The 15,045-nt window shown below is 44.3% G+C and overlaps 2 protein-coding genes across 4 annotated transcripts in view; one reads left to right on the top strand and one right to left on the bottom strand.

Moving 5' to 3' along the window:
- Positions 1-1,480: 1,480 nt before the first annotated feature.
- Positions 1,481-10,640, bottom strand: NDUFB3 (NADH:ubiquinone oxidoreductase subunit B3). 2 transcript variants are annotated; one of them, XM_028751108.2, is made up of 3 exons: positions 10,485-10,640; positions 3,565-3,699; positions 1,481-1,720 (listed from the first exon to the last, which is right to left on the bottom strand). In XM_028751108.2, the coding sequence occupies exons 2-3, from the start codon at positions 3,696-3,698 to the stop codon at positions 1,564-1,566; spliced, it is 291 nt and encodes a 96-aa protein (XP_028606941.1). In that variant the 5' UTR covers position 3,699; positions 10,485-10,640; the 3' UTR covers positions 1,481-1,563. The 2 variants fall into 2 exon arrangements, with proteins under 2 accessions (XP_028606941.1, XP_028606930.1); XM_028751097.2 differs by having other exon boundaries at positions 3,565-3,702.
- A 170-nt stretch (positions 10,641-10,810) lies between these two features.
- HYCC2 (hyccin PI4KA lipid kinase complex subunit 2) overlaps positions 10,811-15,045 on the top strand; it is a 45,431-nt gene continuing 41,196 nt past the window's right edge. For both annotated transcript variants that reach the window (XM_028751076.2, XM_028751088.2), the window contains exons 1-2: positions 10,811-10,957; positions 12,111-12,150. The gene's annotated coding sequence lies outside the window, so the exon portion shown is untranslated. The remainder of the gene's footprint in view (positions 10,958-12,110; positions 12,151-15,045) is intronic.

Here is a 15,045-nt window from a genome sequence, read left to right on the forward strand (position 1 = left end):
GCACTCTGTCTGGTTCCCTGTAACCTTACTTCTCGCAATGAGGGAACTGCCAGAAGGCCCTCAGCGCTGGATCTCGTATACAGTGGTACCTTGCATATACAGTGGTACCTTGGGTTACAGACTCCACTAATCCAAAAATAGTACCTCGGGTTAAGAACTTTGCTTCAGGATGAAAACAGAAATTGTGCTGACGCGGCGTGGCGGCCTCATTATCTAAAGTCGTACCTCAGGTTAAGAACAGTTTCAGGTTAAGAACGGACCTCCAGGACAAATCAAGTTCTTAACCCGAGGTACCACTGTAGATGCCAATGTAATTATGTGCATTTTGGCACGGAAATCATTTTTAAGATAACTGCGCAGGAGTGGCTATTATTCGGATCTAAATTTTTCTCCCAACGTTGACTAAGAAAAGGAGGGGTACTTCATGTCACTTACATTTTCTCTCTCTACAGAGCTAAATTTATAATTCTGCCTCTAAAGAATTTGACATCTTGGATTATAGGCCTGCTGTGACAGTTTAGTATAGGAAATTGTTGCCATGGTTAACACTACAAAATGAGAACGATAACCTTTAACTGAAACAGCTGCAGGTAGGATGCCCTGTGCACCTGTAAGCTACTTCTACTTCCCAAGTGTATATTCCAAATATTTCAGATTTTGCAACGTATGTTCACAAGACAGCCAAGGCATTATAAGCCGACTCTATATCTAGGTTTACCAAAATTTTAACTGCCTCGTGCTTTTGAAAATCTGGGGACAAGATGGCTAGTGAGGAACAGTAGACAAGTTCTGGAGCTTAAAAGCAAAGAAACCCTGCAAGCAAAGAGTGAAAAATGGAAACTTGCGCTCTACAACAAAGAGAAAACAGTTTGACGAGATTCAGGGTTGATTTAGGCTTGTAGAAATGTCCTTACTTAGGGCAGCATTCTGTTCAGCTGTTGTAGTATAAGAAGATCTTTGGCCGTACAGTAATAGCCAAACACAAGCCCAGATGCTGCCTGGAACATACATCCATGTGTTGTTGTTTATGAAGAAAGCCAGGGTAGAGTAGTGGTTAATGGTGGGAGATCTGGTTTCAAACCTCGACTCAGGCTCCAAAGCTCCTGGGTTCTCTTGAGCTAGTCACCTTCCCTCAACCCAATCCACTTCACAGGGCGGTTGTAAAGATAAAGGAGGAGGGTGGATCGTGTGGGATATAAATGCAAATAATAGTAGCTACGGCAGCCATCTAGTATGCTCATAGGCAAGGACTTCCTGGTGGCAGCACACAAAGGAGTCCTCAAGTCTAAAAGTTGGCCTTTTAGTTCCTTCTCCTAGCCTCTGGGCCAGTCAAATGGAAGAGAAAGCTATTAGGACAAAAATAAACCAATGGCAGACATAGCTTGCTTTGCCATGGCAATCCAATACGCATAGTAATCAGTGTGTGATGCGTTTTAACCCCTTCCTTCCCCATGGGAGGTGAGAAAAAGACAGCACAATGCCCTTTTTGAAGAATTTTAATATGCATCTTTTCATGCAAAGTCAGAACACAGCAATTGATTTGTAGCTTGGAAGAGAGGATCCTCAGTGCTGGCCCTTATCCTTCTTTGGAGGGAACAACGTATACTCAACCGCAAGAGCTACCACAAAGGCTGTGAATCCCCATTTGAATCCTTTGCGGAGAACGTCCATGATAGTGACAGGTTTTGCAAAGGTGCCCATATACCTCCAGGCTTCGTTGCTAGAGGCAAGACAAAAACAGCAAAGATGAACGGAAAGTCAAGTTGTACAACTGCCTATGTTGGTCTACAAATTTAATGACGTATCCTGAGGCAATATTACAGTGAAAAGTGTTGTGGTTTTTCAGGCTTGTATCCTTACAGAAGTTAAAACGTAAAGGTAAAGGGATCCCTGACCATTAGGTCCAGTCGTGACCGACTCTGGGGCTGCGGCACTCATCTCGCTTTATTGGCCGAGGGAGCCGGCATACAGCTTCCGGGTCATGTGGCCAGCATGACTAAGTTGCTTCTGGCAAACCAGAGCAGCACACAGAAACACCGTTTACCTTCCCACCGGAGCGGTACCTATTTATCTACTTGCACTTTGACGTGCTTTTGAACTGCTAGGTTGGCAGGAGCAGGGACCGAGCAACGGGAGCTCACCCCGTCGCGGGGATTCGAACCGCTGAGCTTCTGATCGGCAAGCCCTAGGCTCCGTGGTTTAACCCACAGTGCCACCCGCGTCCCTTTACAGAAGTTAACCTAAGGAAATTCATAGAAAGAAAGCTTCTTGTCTTCTTCTCCCCTCTGCAACCCCCACAAAGTATCTCTGAATGGTCCCACCCCGCCTCAAATAATGTGGGATGGAGTGGGGGGCGGGGGATGCCCAAAACGGCTTGGATGTAAAGACCACAAAGAGAGTCCACAGAAACAAAGTTTCCCATCTCTCCTTCCCACTCTTAAGTTAAGACTTTTCTGTGAGCTCTGTGGCTTTTAATTATCGATTTTGCTTACAGGTTGTGTTTATTGCTTGTGGTCTCTAATAAGAATCCATTCAGCTATAATTCACAAGCAACCATATAATTTTCCTCGCCGGTCTACTGCAATCATTGAGCTTCTGATGCCACTTTAGAATGATGCATTCTTTGAAAGGACAGCTCTTTAACATGCTTGAATGCTATCCTGGGAACACTTGCTAGGCTAGTGTTTCTCAAACTTGGGTCTCCAGCTATTATTGGACTACAACTCCCATCATCCCTGACCACTGCTAGCTAGGGGTGATGAGAACTGTAGTCCAACAACAGCTGGGCGCCCATGTTTGAGAAACACTGCCATGAATATCCAATCCCTTCCCTAGATATTACAGCACCCTGCCTTGCAAAACTCCTATGTGGCTCACTTGGTAAAGGTAAAGGTAAAGGTAAAGGGACCCTTGACCATTAGGTCCAGTCGTGGCCGACTCTGGGGTTGCGGCGCTCATCTCGCTTTATTGGCCGAGGGAGCCAGCGAACAGCTTCCGGGTCATGTGGCCAGCATGACTAAGCTGCTTCTGGCGAACCAGAGCAGCGCACGGAAATGCCGTTTTACCTTCCCACCAGAGCAGTACCTATTTATCTACTTGCACTTTGATGTGCTTTCAAACTGCTAGGTTGGCAGGAGCAGGGACCGAGCAACGGGAGCTCACCCCGTCGTGGGGATTCAAACCGCCGACCTTCTGATCGGCAAGTCCTAGGCTCTGTGGTTTAACCCACAGCGCCACCCACGTCCCTTATGTGGCTCACTTGGTACTACCTGTATAAACTTCCTTACTGTACAAAGGGAAAAATTACATTCTTTCCTCTGCCCTCTTTTGCCTCTGATCTCCCCCATCACTAGCATATGGTCCATGGAAGGGAATGTAACCCCTGGGCTGAAGACAGTTCTCCACACCAATCCTAAGTATTTCAGAGGATTGTGTTCCTGAACGGACATTAAAAAAAACAACCTGAACCTATTTAGAGGGGTTTGGATCTTGGTATTGTCTGCTATACAATAAGTCTGTGGCTGATGAAAGCAAGTGAAAGGCCATATTTTTGCCAGCTCTTACCGAAGCCATGGATCCTTCAGACCACGCCGAGCCAACCTTTCTTGGATATCCTGTAAGGGAGTCCCCTCTACCTTCCATACTTTTGGATCAGGGTATTCCACTTTGACCGGTCCATGCTCATGACCATGCCCCATGCTTCTGGAGAAAGATTGAAAAGAAAAGAAAAGCAGCTCTTACAAGGTTATTTATAAAACTGCATTCAGAGCTTCTCTTTATAAAATAATAGGAAACTGACCACCCACCGCACAATGGCCACATAAGAAATGTGTCAAATATTCCTTAGCAAACTGCAGGTATTCATAATAGCAGTTCATAATACTCTAATTGGCTAAGGCCCTTTAAGAACTGGGTGGAACACCCCCACTCAGCACTTGAGTAGAACATTTAAGTAGTGCTCTATTTGCACAAGCACGACTTAGCATCTGGCACCCTCTAGCATTTGCTGCGGAATGGGTGGGAAGAACGGTTTTGCTCCCCCATCGTTCTCTTTTGCAAACCGAGTTGGAAAAACTGTCTCCTGAAATCACATATAAATAGGGGGGGGGTGTACCCTGAAAGCCTTCCTTGTGACAATTTCACTTAGGACAATTAAATGACAAGCTACGGCTAAGGGAGGAGAAAGACAGACAGACAAACACAGAGACACACACAGAATGTGTGCAGAGTCAAAACTCTAGTTATTTGAATGTTCCAGCAGTACAGTATTGCCAAGGTTAAGCAGAAGTACTATTAAAAAAACTACATGGAAGTGGGAGTAGAGGGATTGGTCATGCTCCTCATGAGGTTATGTCGAAGGTACAATTCAGTATTTACATGACACTCAATACAACTATATTTCGCACACTTCACATAGCAAGAACTGAATTCACAAAAGGCTCATTGACTGTTATGGAAATGATTCCCCTGCAATGGAAGTGCTTCCCTGAGGCAAGACATCTGGATTAAATGCAGCTTTAAAAAATGGCACCTACTTTTAAGTGACAGTAAGGTCACAGGTGGCGCTGTGGGTTAAACCACAGAGCCTAGGGCTTGCCGATCAGAAGGTCAAAGGTTTGAATCCCCGTGACGGGGTGAGCTCCCGTTGCTCGGTCCCTGCTCCTGCCAACCTAGCAGGTTGAAAGCATATCAAACTGCAAGTAGATAAATAGGTATCACTCCGGCGGGAAGGTAAACGGCGTTTCAGCATGCTGCTGTGGTTCGCCAGAAGCAGCTTGGTCATGCTGGCCACATAACTTGGAAGCTGTACGCCGGCTCCCTCGGCCAGTAAAACAAGATGAGCGCTGCAATCCCAGAGTCGTCCGCGACTGGGTCCTTTACCTTTTTAAGGTTGGAAAGGCCCTAGACCAGTGGTTCCCAATTAGTTAATTACTGACAACCCCCTATTTTTCAAAAGCCAATTGACGGACCCTCCTACTTTTGAAAATGTTTGATAACTCTATGGCACGGGTGTAGCCAAGGGGGGAGGGGGGCAGTTGTCCCCCAAATCAATACAAAACTGAGATTCTGCTCCCCCCAAAAGCCTGCCCCCCAACAAAAACCCATGTTCTATGGTAGTCACCACTGCAAAGCAATTTTTTTTAACAAAATGTGCTGTAGCTCCTAATAAGCAATTGATTTTGGGTATACTGTACTAAAAAACAGACCATAAAAGTTGTGATATTCCCATGCAAAAACGGCAAAAGAATAGTTGTGGGGGGGAGGTAAGGGATTGACCCCCAGGGGTCCCTAGACCCTTAATCGGGAACCACTGCCCTAAACTGTTTCTATACAACAACATCTGAGCCAACTGCCTCCTTCGCTGAAAATCATCGCATGAATTGCATTAATACTAGCCTTAACTTGTTTATAGGACAGTACTAAATTTATCTCTGTGATTAGGAAGGGGTGGTTGCAGGCAGGGGGATCATATATATCATCCATCCCATATTTTAAGAGAGACTGGGCCACCCAGGGCTGGGGGCAAGTAATAACTCATATACTATTCCAAGATGCAGAGGTTTACTTTTCCTACCATGGGAGCAAATGTCAACCACCTTTTTTTTTTTTTTTTTTTGAAAGAAAGAAGTGTGATATATTCATGATCCTGGTTTACTGAGCGAGGGGTTTGTCCATCCGCCTGTAGTCCTGGTACCAGCATCATTTTTCTTTCATAAAACTAAATGGAAGCCACCTGAGCTCATTGCTATCTGGCAATGCTTTGAATTCAATTTCTTGGTCATACTACGTACTAGAATGTGACACAGAGATGGATCGCAGGGAACTCACTTTTCCATGCAAATAAAACTTTCTTCCTTTTAAAATAACAACCCAGTAAGAAATATGAAAGAAAATAAAGAAACTGTACAAAAATGCAACTTTCAAAATTATCTCCAGTCAAATGAGGAAATTCCCCATTTTTAAGAGACAAATTGTGTTTAGAAGTTCAAAGCTGCAATAAACTGCATTTTAATAAGCTTTATTAATTACAATTCCTTCTAAAATTAGTTTTTAAACGGCTTGCATTCCAAGAACGGCTGTACAAGATCATGGCGCTTCTATTGCTTGCGAACAAGATGTACTGACTTGCATTAGTCATCCTCCAGATCTGTACATAAGACATAATCATCATTCTGCTCTTGAAAGTACTCATTTGACTCAGCAGTTAGATAAGCACATAGAAAAGACTTTGCAAGAGTCAGACCCAGAATAATGAAACTAAAAGGGAATGAATGAATTGGCGTCTTCCCATTCTTTTGACAGATAAGAAAAAATACTTTAATGGGTACTTCAATAAATTTTAGATGACCATTTATATTCTCAAGGCATGATGTGCCCCGACGAGGCTTTTAGTCCTTGAATAAATTATTTAGGACAACAACCAAGGGTGACATTTTAGCTTTTGGCATATGAGTAGCAACTAATATTCCCTGTTGTCGTTTTCGAGTCTGCTGCCCCTCCACCTGCCTAATGCTAATAATCCACTTGCATCTGATTGGTCAAATAGTGTCAGCGTACTGGAAGAAGCAAAGATCACCAGTTTCGAAGCAATGATTCTTCAACATCAATTTCGTTGGACTGGTCATGTTGTGTGGATGCCTGACTATCGTCTTCCGTAGCAGCTACTCTATTCCGAACTTAAAAATGGAAAGCGTAATGCTGATGGTCAACAAAAGAGGTTTAAAGACTGTCTCAAGGCAAATATAAAAAAATGTAGTGTAAACACCAACAACTGGGAAACACTGGCCTGCGAGTGCTCCAGTTGGAGAACAGCTTTTACCAAAGGTGTCATGGGCTTTGAAGACACTCGAACTCAGGACGCAAGTGAGAAACGTGATAAGCGGAAGGCACGCTAGGCAAATCCACACTGTGATCAACTCCCGCCAGGGAACCAATGTCCCCACTGTGGAAGGACGTGTGGGTCCAGAATTGGCCTCCAGGGTCACTTACAGACTCATTGTTAAAACCGTGTTTATGGAAGACAATCTTACTTGGCTACGAGTGATCACCAAAGAGGAAGAAGAAGTTTTGAAAGCCTTATAATAGGCTTGCAATCCTATAATACTTACTTGGAAGTAAGCACCACTGAAAACACCAAGATTTACTTCTGAGTAGATACATATAGGATCACACAGCTGAACAGCGAAAGGTGCTTTCATTATCAGCAAGTGTGATACTTATGCCAATTACAAAGAGCAAGTGAGTTAATGTGATATCTCAACAACAGACAAGTTATGTAATGAATTATTATAAAATGTCAAAATAATATAAAATGATTAATATAGCAGTTCTTTTCTTTAGCTTGTATCCCCATACACTAGATGCAGTAACATTAAAAAAGGGACGAAAAGAAAACTGGAAGAAAGCAAACAGCAACCATTTCTTTTTTTAAATTCAGTTTTTAAATGCAATTGTACTACGTAGGCAGTAGCCAGTACATGAGGGACACATCCCCCCCCTCCCAGTGCTTTACTTTTCCATGGAAAAATTTGTTTCATAAGTTAATTAGGAACAATGAGTGCATGCCAAGTGCAAATAGCATTTTAGGCAAGGGTGATGATTTCGAAGCTGTAAGCTTTGTTTACTAAACGCAAGCAAAACAAACATGCAAAATTTGATCACTCAGCATCAGGAAGTTTTCCAAAGGAAGCTTAATGATTTATGATGCAAATTCCCAGAATTTGCATAGCAAACTTTCCAGTTTAAGGTTTTCCAGATAACCAGCATTGCTGGAAGCAGTCAAGCAACCTTTGCCACTAATGACTGCTCTTATTCCTCGTTAGAGGTGCTTTCATTTACAGCAGGGCAGCAGCAGGAGCAACTTAGATATGCTCCTTTGTTTCTCCAGATTGCTGCAGAGCCAAGCAGCATCCAGTCTTTCCCTTGCTAGCAAAGGACACCATAATGATATTTAAGAAGTTACCCACCTATGCTGCAGCAATCTTAGAATATTTTACAACCCTTGACTGCACTCAGCATAGGTGGTCAGCCGACATTATCAAACTACTAAACTAATGAGCACGGCAACCCTAATTTCAACATTAAAGAATTCCTTCACCTATAAATAAAACTAAAGTCTGGTATACAGCAGCCAGAAATATAGCTACTTGTCTGGTGGCTGGAGGAGAATCTTGCTTGTCACAGGAAACCAAACATAAGTAATGTGCAAGCAGATGGGCTAGGAACTTTTGTGAACTTAATTGCCAGGCTGGCATACTGATAAGACTTTCTGATCAGCAGAGACTATGATGTAAATAAGGATTGAAGGACTTAGAACATCACAGAATATACATTTTTCAAAGCCTTTCTAGATAGTTATATCAGCTACATAGTTATGCCCTTTTGTTGCAAGGGATCCAGACATGCTTAACTGAGCTGGTACTTCCGAGGTTTGTATAATACAGTTTCAAAACAATACATTTCAATTCAATTCAATTCAAACCAATATGTGTCTGCCCCCCCCAAAAACCCCAGCAGCAAAAAAGCTAATTTTCTACAATATAATAACTGCATCAGTACATAACTGCATATGTACAAAACAGTTGAGCTACTGATATGAGTACAGTGGTACCTCGGGTTACATATGCTTCAGGTTACATACACTTCAGGTTACAGACTCCGCTAACCCAGAAATAGTACCTCAGGTTAAGAACTTTGCTTCAGGATGAGAACAGAAATCGCGCAGCGGCAGCAGGGGGCCCCATTAGCTAAAGTGGTGCTTCAGGTTAAGAACAGTTTCAGGTTAAGAATGGACCTCCGGAACGAATTAAGTACTTAACCCGAGGTACCACTGTATCTGTGAAATGATGAGCAATGCAATTCCCAATCTCCACAATTTTGTGATTCATAAACGTCCAAAAGCAGGACTATCCACTGTCAGTGAACTGCACGTTCTTACTTTGCTTCCCGCCGACAGCTCTACCTTGTGTGTCTGTGTATACATTAGCTTCAGCTGAGCAGCCACTGTGGTGATTCTGACACCACCAGAAACTCTCTTTTGTTCTCCTGCACAGGTGCATATAACTCAACAGGTGTGGGGTTTTCTTTCTCTCTGCTTTCTCTCTCCCAACACCACATTGTTCTGTGGAACATACACAGGGTTACCCCACAGCTAAACCACTGCGCTACTTGGGCTTGCCGATCAGAAGGTTAGCGGTTTGAATCCCCACGATAGGGTGAGCTCTCGTTGCTCTGTCCCAGCTCCTGCCAACCTAGCAGCTCGAAAGCATGCCAGTGCAAGTAGATAAATAGGCACCGCTCCGGCGGGAAGGTAAACGGCGTTTCCGTGTGCTCTTGTTTCCGTCATGGTGTCCCATTGTGCCAGAAGCAGTTTAGTCATGCTGGCCACATGACCTGGAAAGCTGTCTGTGGACAAACACCAGCTCCCTCAGCCTGAAAAGCGAGATGAGTGCCTCAACCCCAGAGTCGCCTTTGACTGAACTTAGCCATCCAGGGGCCCTTTGTTGTTTAGTCGTTTAGTCGTGTCCGACTCTTCGTGACCCCATGGACCAGAGCACACCAGGCACTCCTGTCTTCCACTGCCTCCCGCAGTTTGGTCAAACTCATGCTAGTAACTTCGAGAACACTATCCAACCATCTCGTCCTCTGTGATCCCCTTCTCCTTGTGCCCTCCATCTTTCTCAACATCAGGGTCTTTTCCAGGGAGTCTTCTCTTCTCATGAGGTGGCCAAAGTATTGGAGCCTCAGCTTCAGGATCTGTCCTTCCAGTGAGCACTCAGGGCTGATTTCCTTCAGAATGGATAGGTTTGATCTTCTTGCAGTCCATTGGACTCTCAAGAGTCTCCTCCAGCACCATAATTCAAAAGCATCAATTCTTCGGCGATCAGCCTTCTTTATGGTCCAGCTCTCACTTCCATACAGCACTACTGGGAAAACCCCTTCATGGATCACTGCTTTGCTGTGGCGAAGGGGCTTGAATAACTTGAGAAGCTATGAGCTATGCCGTGAAGGGCCACCCAAGATGGACAGGTCATAGTGGAGAGTTTTGACCAAACGTGATCCACCTGGAGCAGGAACCGGCAAGCCACTCCAGTATCCCTGCCAAGAAAACTCCGTGGACAAAAACAACAGGGGTCCTTTACCTTATCCTAATAATAATAATTTATTTATACCCCGCCCATCTGGCTGGGTTTCCCCAACTACCCTGCAAGGTAGATCTGCTTAATCGACCGACCGTTACTAAAGTTATTCAACGGACTACAGTACCAAGATGCCTTTGATTTCAAGATGCATCAACTACCGTGATGTATTGAGTAGCCCCGTTCAGAACAGGTCGAACTGCAGCCAAACACCGCCTGTCTTTTATCGGTGACCCTGATAATTAGGGCAAGGAATAAGGCTTCCCAGTCTCGGAATGGAACATAAAAAGGGAGCCGCGGGGGGGGGGGGACAAACGCAGGAGGAACCTGTAAACCACCCCATACCTGGAGGCTCGGTGACCCCTTTCAGCAGGACTTCAGGGAGCCAAACCGGAAGCGGAAGCCAGTCCTCTCTTGCCAAGCTCGTCAGGGAAACCTAACCCAGCTCAAGAGGTTCCGCCTAAGGAAAGAAGGCGAGGCGGCCTTTTCCGGGTTCGGAAGCTCCGCCCCTTTTCCTTCAGGCTGTGAGCGGCGCCGCGCTTCCCCATTGGCTGTAAGGTCTTCCCCGCGCGCCCCTCGGAGGGAAGCCAATGAATGCCGCGCTTGCTGGGGGCGGGCCAATGGGCGGGCGCCTTGTTACGTTGCCGGAGACGCTGACAGGGACTGGAGGAGGAGTGAGCGCGGGGAGGTCGGCGGCGGGGGGAGGGGGAAGCTGTGGAGAAGGAGAAAGCGAGGCATTAGCAACAGCGCCAGCAGTAATGGTGGCGGCGGCTGAGGCGGCGAGAGGCTGCTGCGGTTGACGCCGGTCCTTCCCGCAGGTGGGTAGGCGAGCCTCTCTCTCTTCCCCGCTTCTCGTCCCCCGCTTTCGGTGTGAGGGAGGATGGGGGGAAGGGGTTGGACGGGGGGCTTCGGAAGCGGCTGAGGCGCCGCTTCTCGGCTGTGACAGCTTCCTACCCCCGCTGCCCCTTCCTCCTCCTGCGCCCCGTTGCAGGCAGGTGTTTCTTCGGCCTCCTTTCGCCGCTGCTCTGGCTCTGAGCCTCCTCTCAGCACCGCCACAGTATAAACAGGTAGCAGCAGCAGCAGCAGCAGCAGCAGCAGCCCTTTCCTTACCCTTGGCAAAGTGGAGCCTCTCTGACGTGACCATTTCTCTCTCTCTCCCGCCCCCCCTTCTTCTCTTTGCCCTCCTCCCTCTTCTTCCAAGCCCGGGTTTCCTTTCCTCCCAAAGCAAAGCTTTATTTCACTCCTCCAGCCGCTCGCTTTTAGGCTAAGCTCCCCCTTTCAAAAATCTCAGAGTTGTTACCGGGGCTGTTTTCATCAAAAAACAACACCACCACAAAACATCGCCTCACAGTGCCTTTTGCTTACAAGACATCTGATGATGCCCTGGCTTCAAGCTTGCACCTACTTGTGTTTTATTTTTATTTCTTCCCCCAAGGTACTTGAGGCCTCTCCTTGCACCCTCGAGGTTGACTCCTTCCTTGAAGGATTGGCAGCACGCTTTGCCCACCTTCAGAATAAAGAGAGGAGACCCCTTTTCTAGTTGGCAATACATCTTTTGGTTTGTGCTGCGTTGATCTCCGAGATGTCGAAGCGATTCCTTTCTAAGCAAAGTCCCTCACTGCGCTGCCATCCCTTTCTCAATTGGTGCTTGGGAACCCTCCTTTTAACACATTAACTCATGATACAGTGTGGGAAATGTGACTGGGCAAATTTAGTAGGGACACATTGATATCTGCAGGTTATGCAACCTCTCGACTACATTGCACATGCAGACATCCACCTACAGAGCTTGTATAGTGGACGTACATTGGCACACATTGTGTTCATGTAAACATGTAGGCTTTTGAAGTTGAGTGAGAAAAGCTGCCATATTAGCATCTGTACATTCAACTTTGAATACAGTTTCCTTAAGATAATAGATTGGGTTGGTGGGTTTACTGATAGTCAACTGGTTTTGTTTTTCTCCCCCAGGAAGAGCGAAAGACCAGCGTTTTATAATCTACAGTGGGAGGTAAGTGCAAGTTCAGTATTTCCTTAGACAAGGATATTAATTCTATTGATTATAGCTTTGTTCCCTCAAGTAATTGCTTTTAGGGACTTTGTAGGTATTTCAAAGGGGTGAGTAAGATCTATGTTAAGGTGTCTCCTGGAGATGATTTTTACTTGTCAGTCAGATGCCATTATGCAGGCTGGCTGGCTAATGCACCTGAACTGTGTAGTCTGTTCCATCTCTCCTGTGTTGAAAGGGCTGAGTATGCAGCTGTTTCATGGTTCAAAATAAAACTGTAATTCTACAAAGTTTTGCTTATTTTCTTGCATCTAGAAGCAGAATAGGATAACTAATAATAGTTATAAGAGAGAGATAATTTTTTTGCATGTTTGTGTCAGACATTTAAAATGCCTTATTTAGAGTAAGCTTCCATTAACTATAGTCTTGTTTAATCAGTTATCTTAGAACATTTGTTAACTTCTGTTATGAGATAATTAAAGACTGGAGAAAAGAGCTTGTGAAAGAACAAGCTTCCCATCTAAACAAGAAGTAGTCATTGTGGTGCTCTTCAGATGTTGTAGACTACAACTCCCATTATTCCTGAACATTGTCTATGTTGGCTAGGTCTTACAGTACTTGTCATTCAAAACATCTGGAGGGCACTAAATTGGCCATCCCAGATAAAAAACATTTGGACTACTGTTTTCTGTCTTTATTTGGTTTCATAGTTTATATCTTCTTCAAGAGAAGGTCTGATAGATGGATAGCCTCTCTAGTTCCTGGGATGCAATGACAAACTAGGTGGAAGTAAAGTTGTCTTTACAGGCTTGGCTTTGCATAAGATGTAAAACTGATTAGAATATTGTACTATATCTTTAGGCAAATATGCTTACTGGTTTATGATGTCCATTCTATGTTAACTGTTCGTGTTAACTGTATATATTGCTTCCTGTTATTTAAGTATGCTCAGCCTTATAATGGTACTGTTTAGGGAATTTTTTTGATACCCTATTTTTTCTATCCATAACACTTTTCACTGGACACACAATTTGCCTGTTGTAGCAGAATAGGCTAATGTGTTGGGGGGTGGGGCTGATGTTTACATTGGTCTTAACTGGATGTGTAGACTGCTCAAGATGCATAAGCTGTGACTTGCCTCTGGAGCCTTGTGGGGCTGAGCAAAACTATATTGTTAGCAATAGCATGCCAAGGGAATGGGGAGAGTCACTTTTCTTTGTACAGGAAGATTAGTTGTAGTTTTGGTTTATCCCACTGATTTTTGTTTCAGTGGATGGAGGTGGGGGGATAGAGGATACTTAAGAACATAGTCATTGGTATTTTGACCTTCACGCTTTTTACATACCCAAAAGGCCATCATAGGCACATTACACAAGGTATTGGTGGTACTCTTCAAAAGTGTTACGAAGAATGGGCAAGATTGTTCAAACAACATAAAATTCTGACAATTGTTACGCACACACCTCATGTGCATAGTAAATGCACTCCTATGGGTGGTTATATAGGTCTACACATGCGATTACCCTATTTTCTGTAACTTTGCTCTAATTTTTTCTGTGATAACAATAGCAAAATGTGAAGATTATGCATAAATCTTCTTTCTCAAAACTTTTGTAAAAGTCTGTAAATGCAGGTGTAGACCCACGTAGCTCCTAAATACGTAATAACAAGTAATAAATGCAATTATTATTTTTTCATAAAAGTGTCCCAAAGCGACTTATAAATAGCAATTGTGAATTAATGTACAGTTTGAGGGTTGCTCCCAAACCATTACTTGCACCCCTACAATCTAGTTTGCATCTTACATTTTAACGTACCTAATTTATCATTACTTCTTCTACTCCTAGCATAGTCCAGAAATGCACTTGAGTTTTCTGTGTGTCTCACTTGCTGTAAGCTTCAGTGAGGCCTGGATTTGACCCATAAAGACCCATGACTGTCTCTTGGAAGGTTGAAGGCAGGTTTGCGTAGAGGCTTGCGCTGTCTGGCAGATGGTATCTATGGACCTACAGAGATATCCATGGAATAACATAATGGTTGCATCTCAGTGGATCTTAGGAACTGGCTTCTCATTTGTACAGTTCTCAGAACAGAAAGCAGATGAATGTAATGAGATGCATGTTGTAGATGTGATATGAGGTCATCCTCGGTCATTGCTGCCAAGGTATATGCAGTGTTTACCCAGTAGCTCTTTCTTTCTGCAGCCTTGACTAACAACCTATACTCCTGGACAGAGAAAAGCAGCAGAAAGCTACTGCTTTTTGGATCTTGAAATGTTTTGCTTAAGAATGTCATCCCCGCCTTTGACAATGGGAATGTTTGACCAAACCTGTTGCTGTTGCTACAGTTCTGCACTGTTGAGCTCGGTAGACTAAACATTTTCTTCCTGTTCATTGTTGCATTTGGGTTTTTTCCCCTTGCCTTCTCTTTATTAGTAGGACAACACAGAGAAATGTTCTGTGTTTTCTCTTTTTTAATGTAGTAAAAAGACTAGAGGGTTTCAAAAACTAAGCCAGGGGGCTTTGATTATAAAAGATCTCATCAATATGGTCTCATCCCTAGTTTTCTTATACTTCGTTGGAGTACATCCTGTACTGTACAAGGATGCTCATTCAAGAGGAACTGTCCTACCCTCTTCTCCCCACTGAGCCTGCCCTATTCTCCTACAATACCAAATTACAAAGCCTTACTGCATGGAAGCTTGATTTGAGACAAATGAGACCTGATGGTCTTGAGGTGACATTGCTTTACAGTTAATCTGTCCTTTCAGCAGTTCTGTCCATGGGCTAGGTAAATATTATCCAAATAGAAACCTGATATTGTATGCTACAAGGAATGCCTTCTGCAGCAGGTGTTACGGGTCCTTGTCGAAACTGATGGTTGTGATACAAAGGGATG

The sequence above is a fragment of the Podarcis muralis genome, chromosome 1, assembly GCF_964188315.1.
Source record: "Podarcis muralis chromosome 1, rPodMur119.hap1.1, whole genome shotgun sequence".
NCBI lineage: Eukaryota > Metazoa > Chordata > Lepidosauria > Squamata > Lacertidae > Podarcis > Podarcis muralis.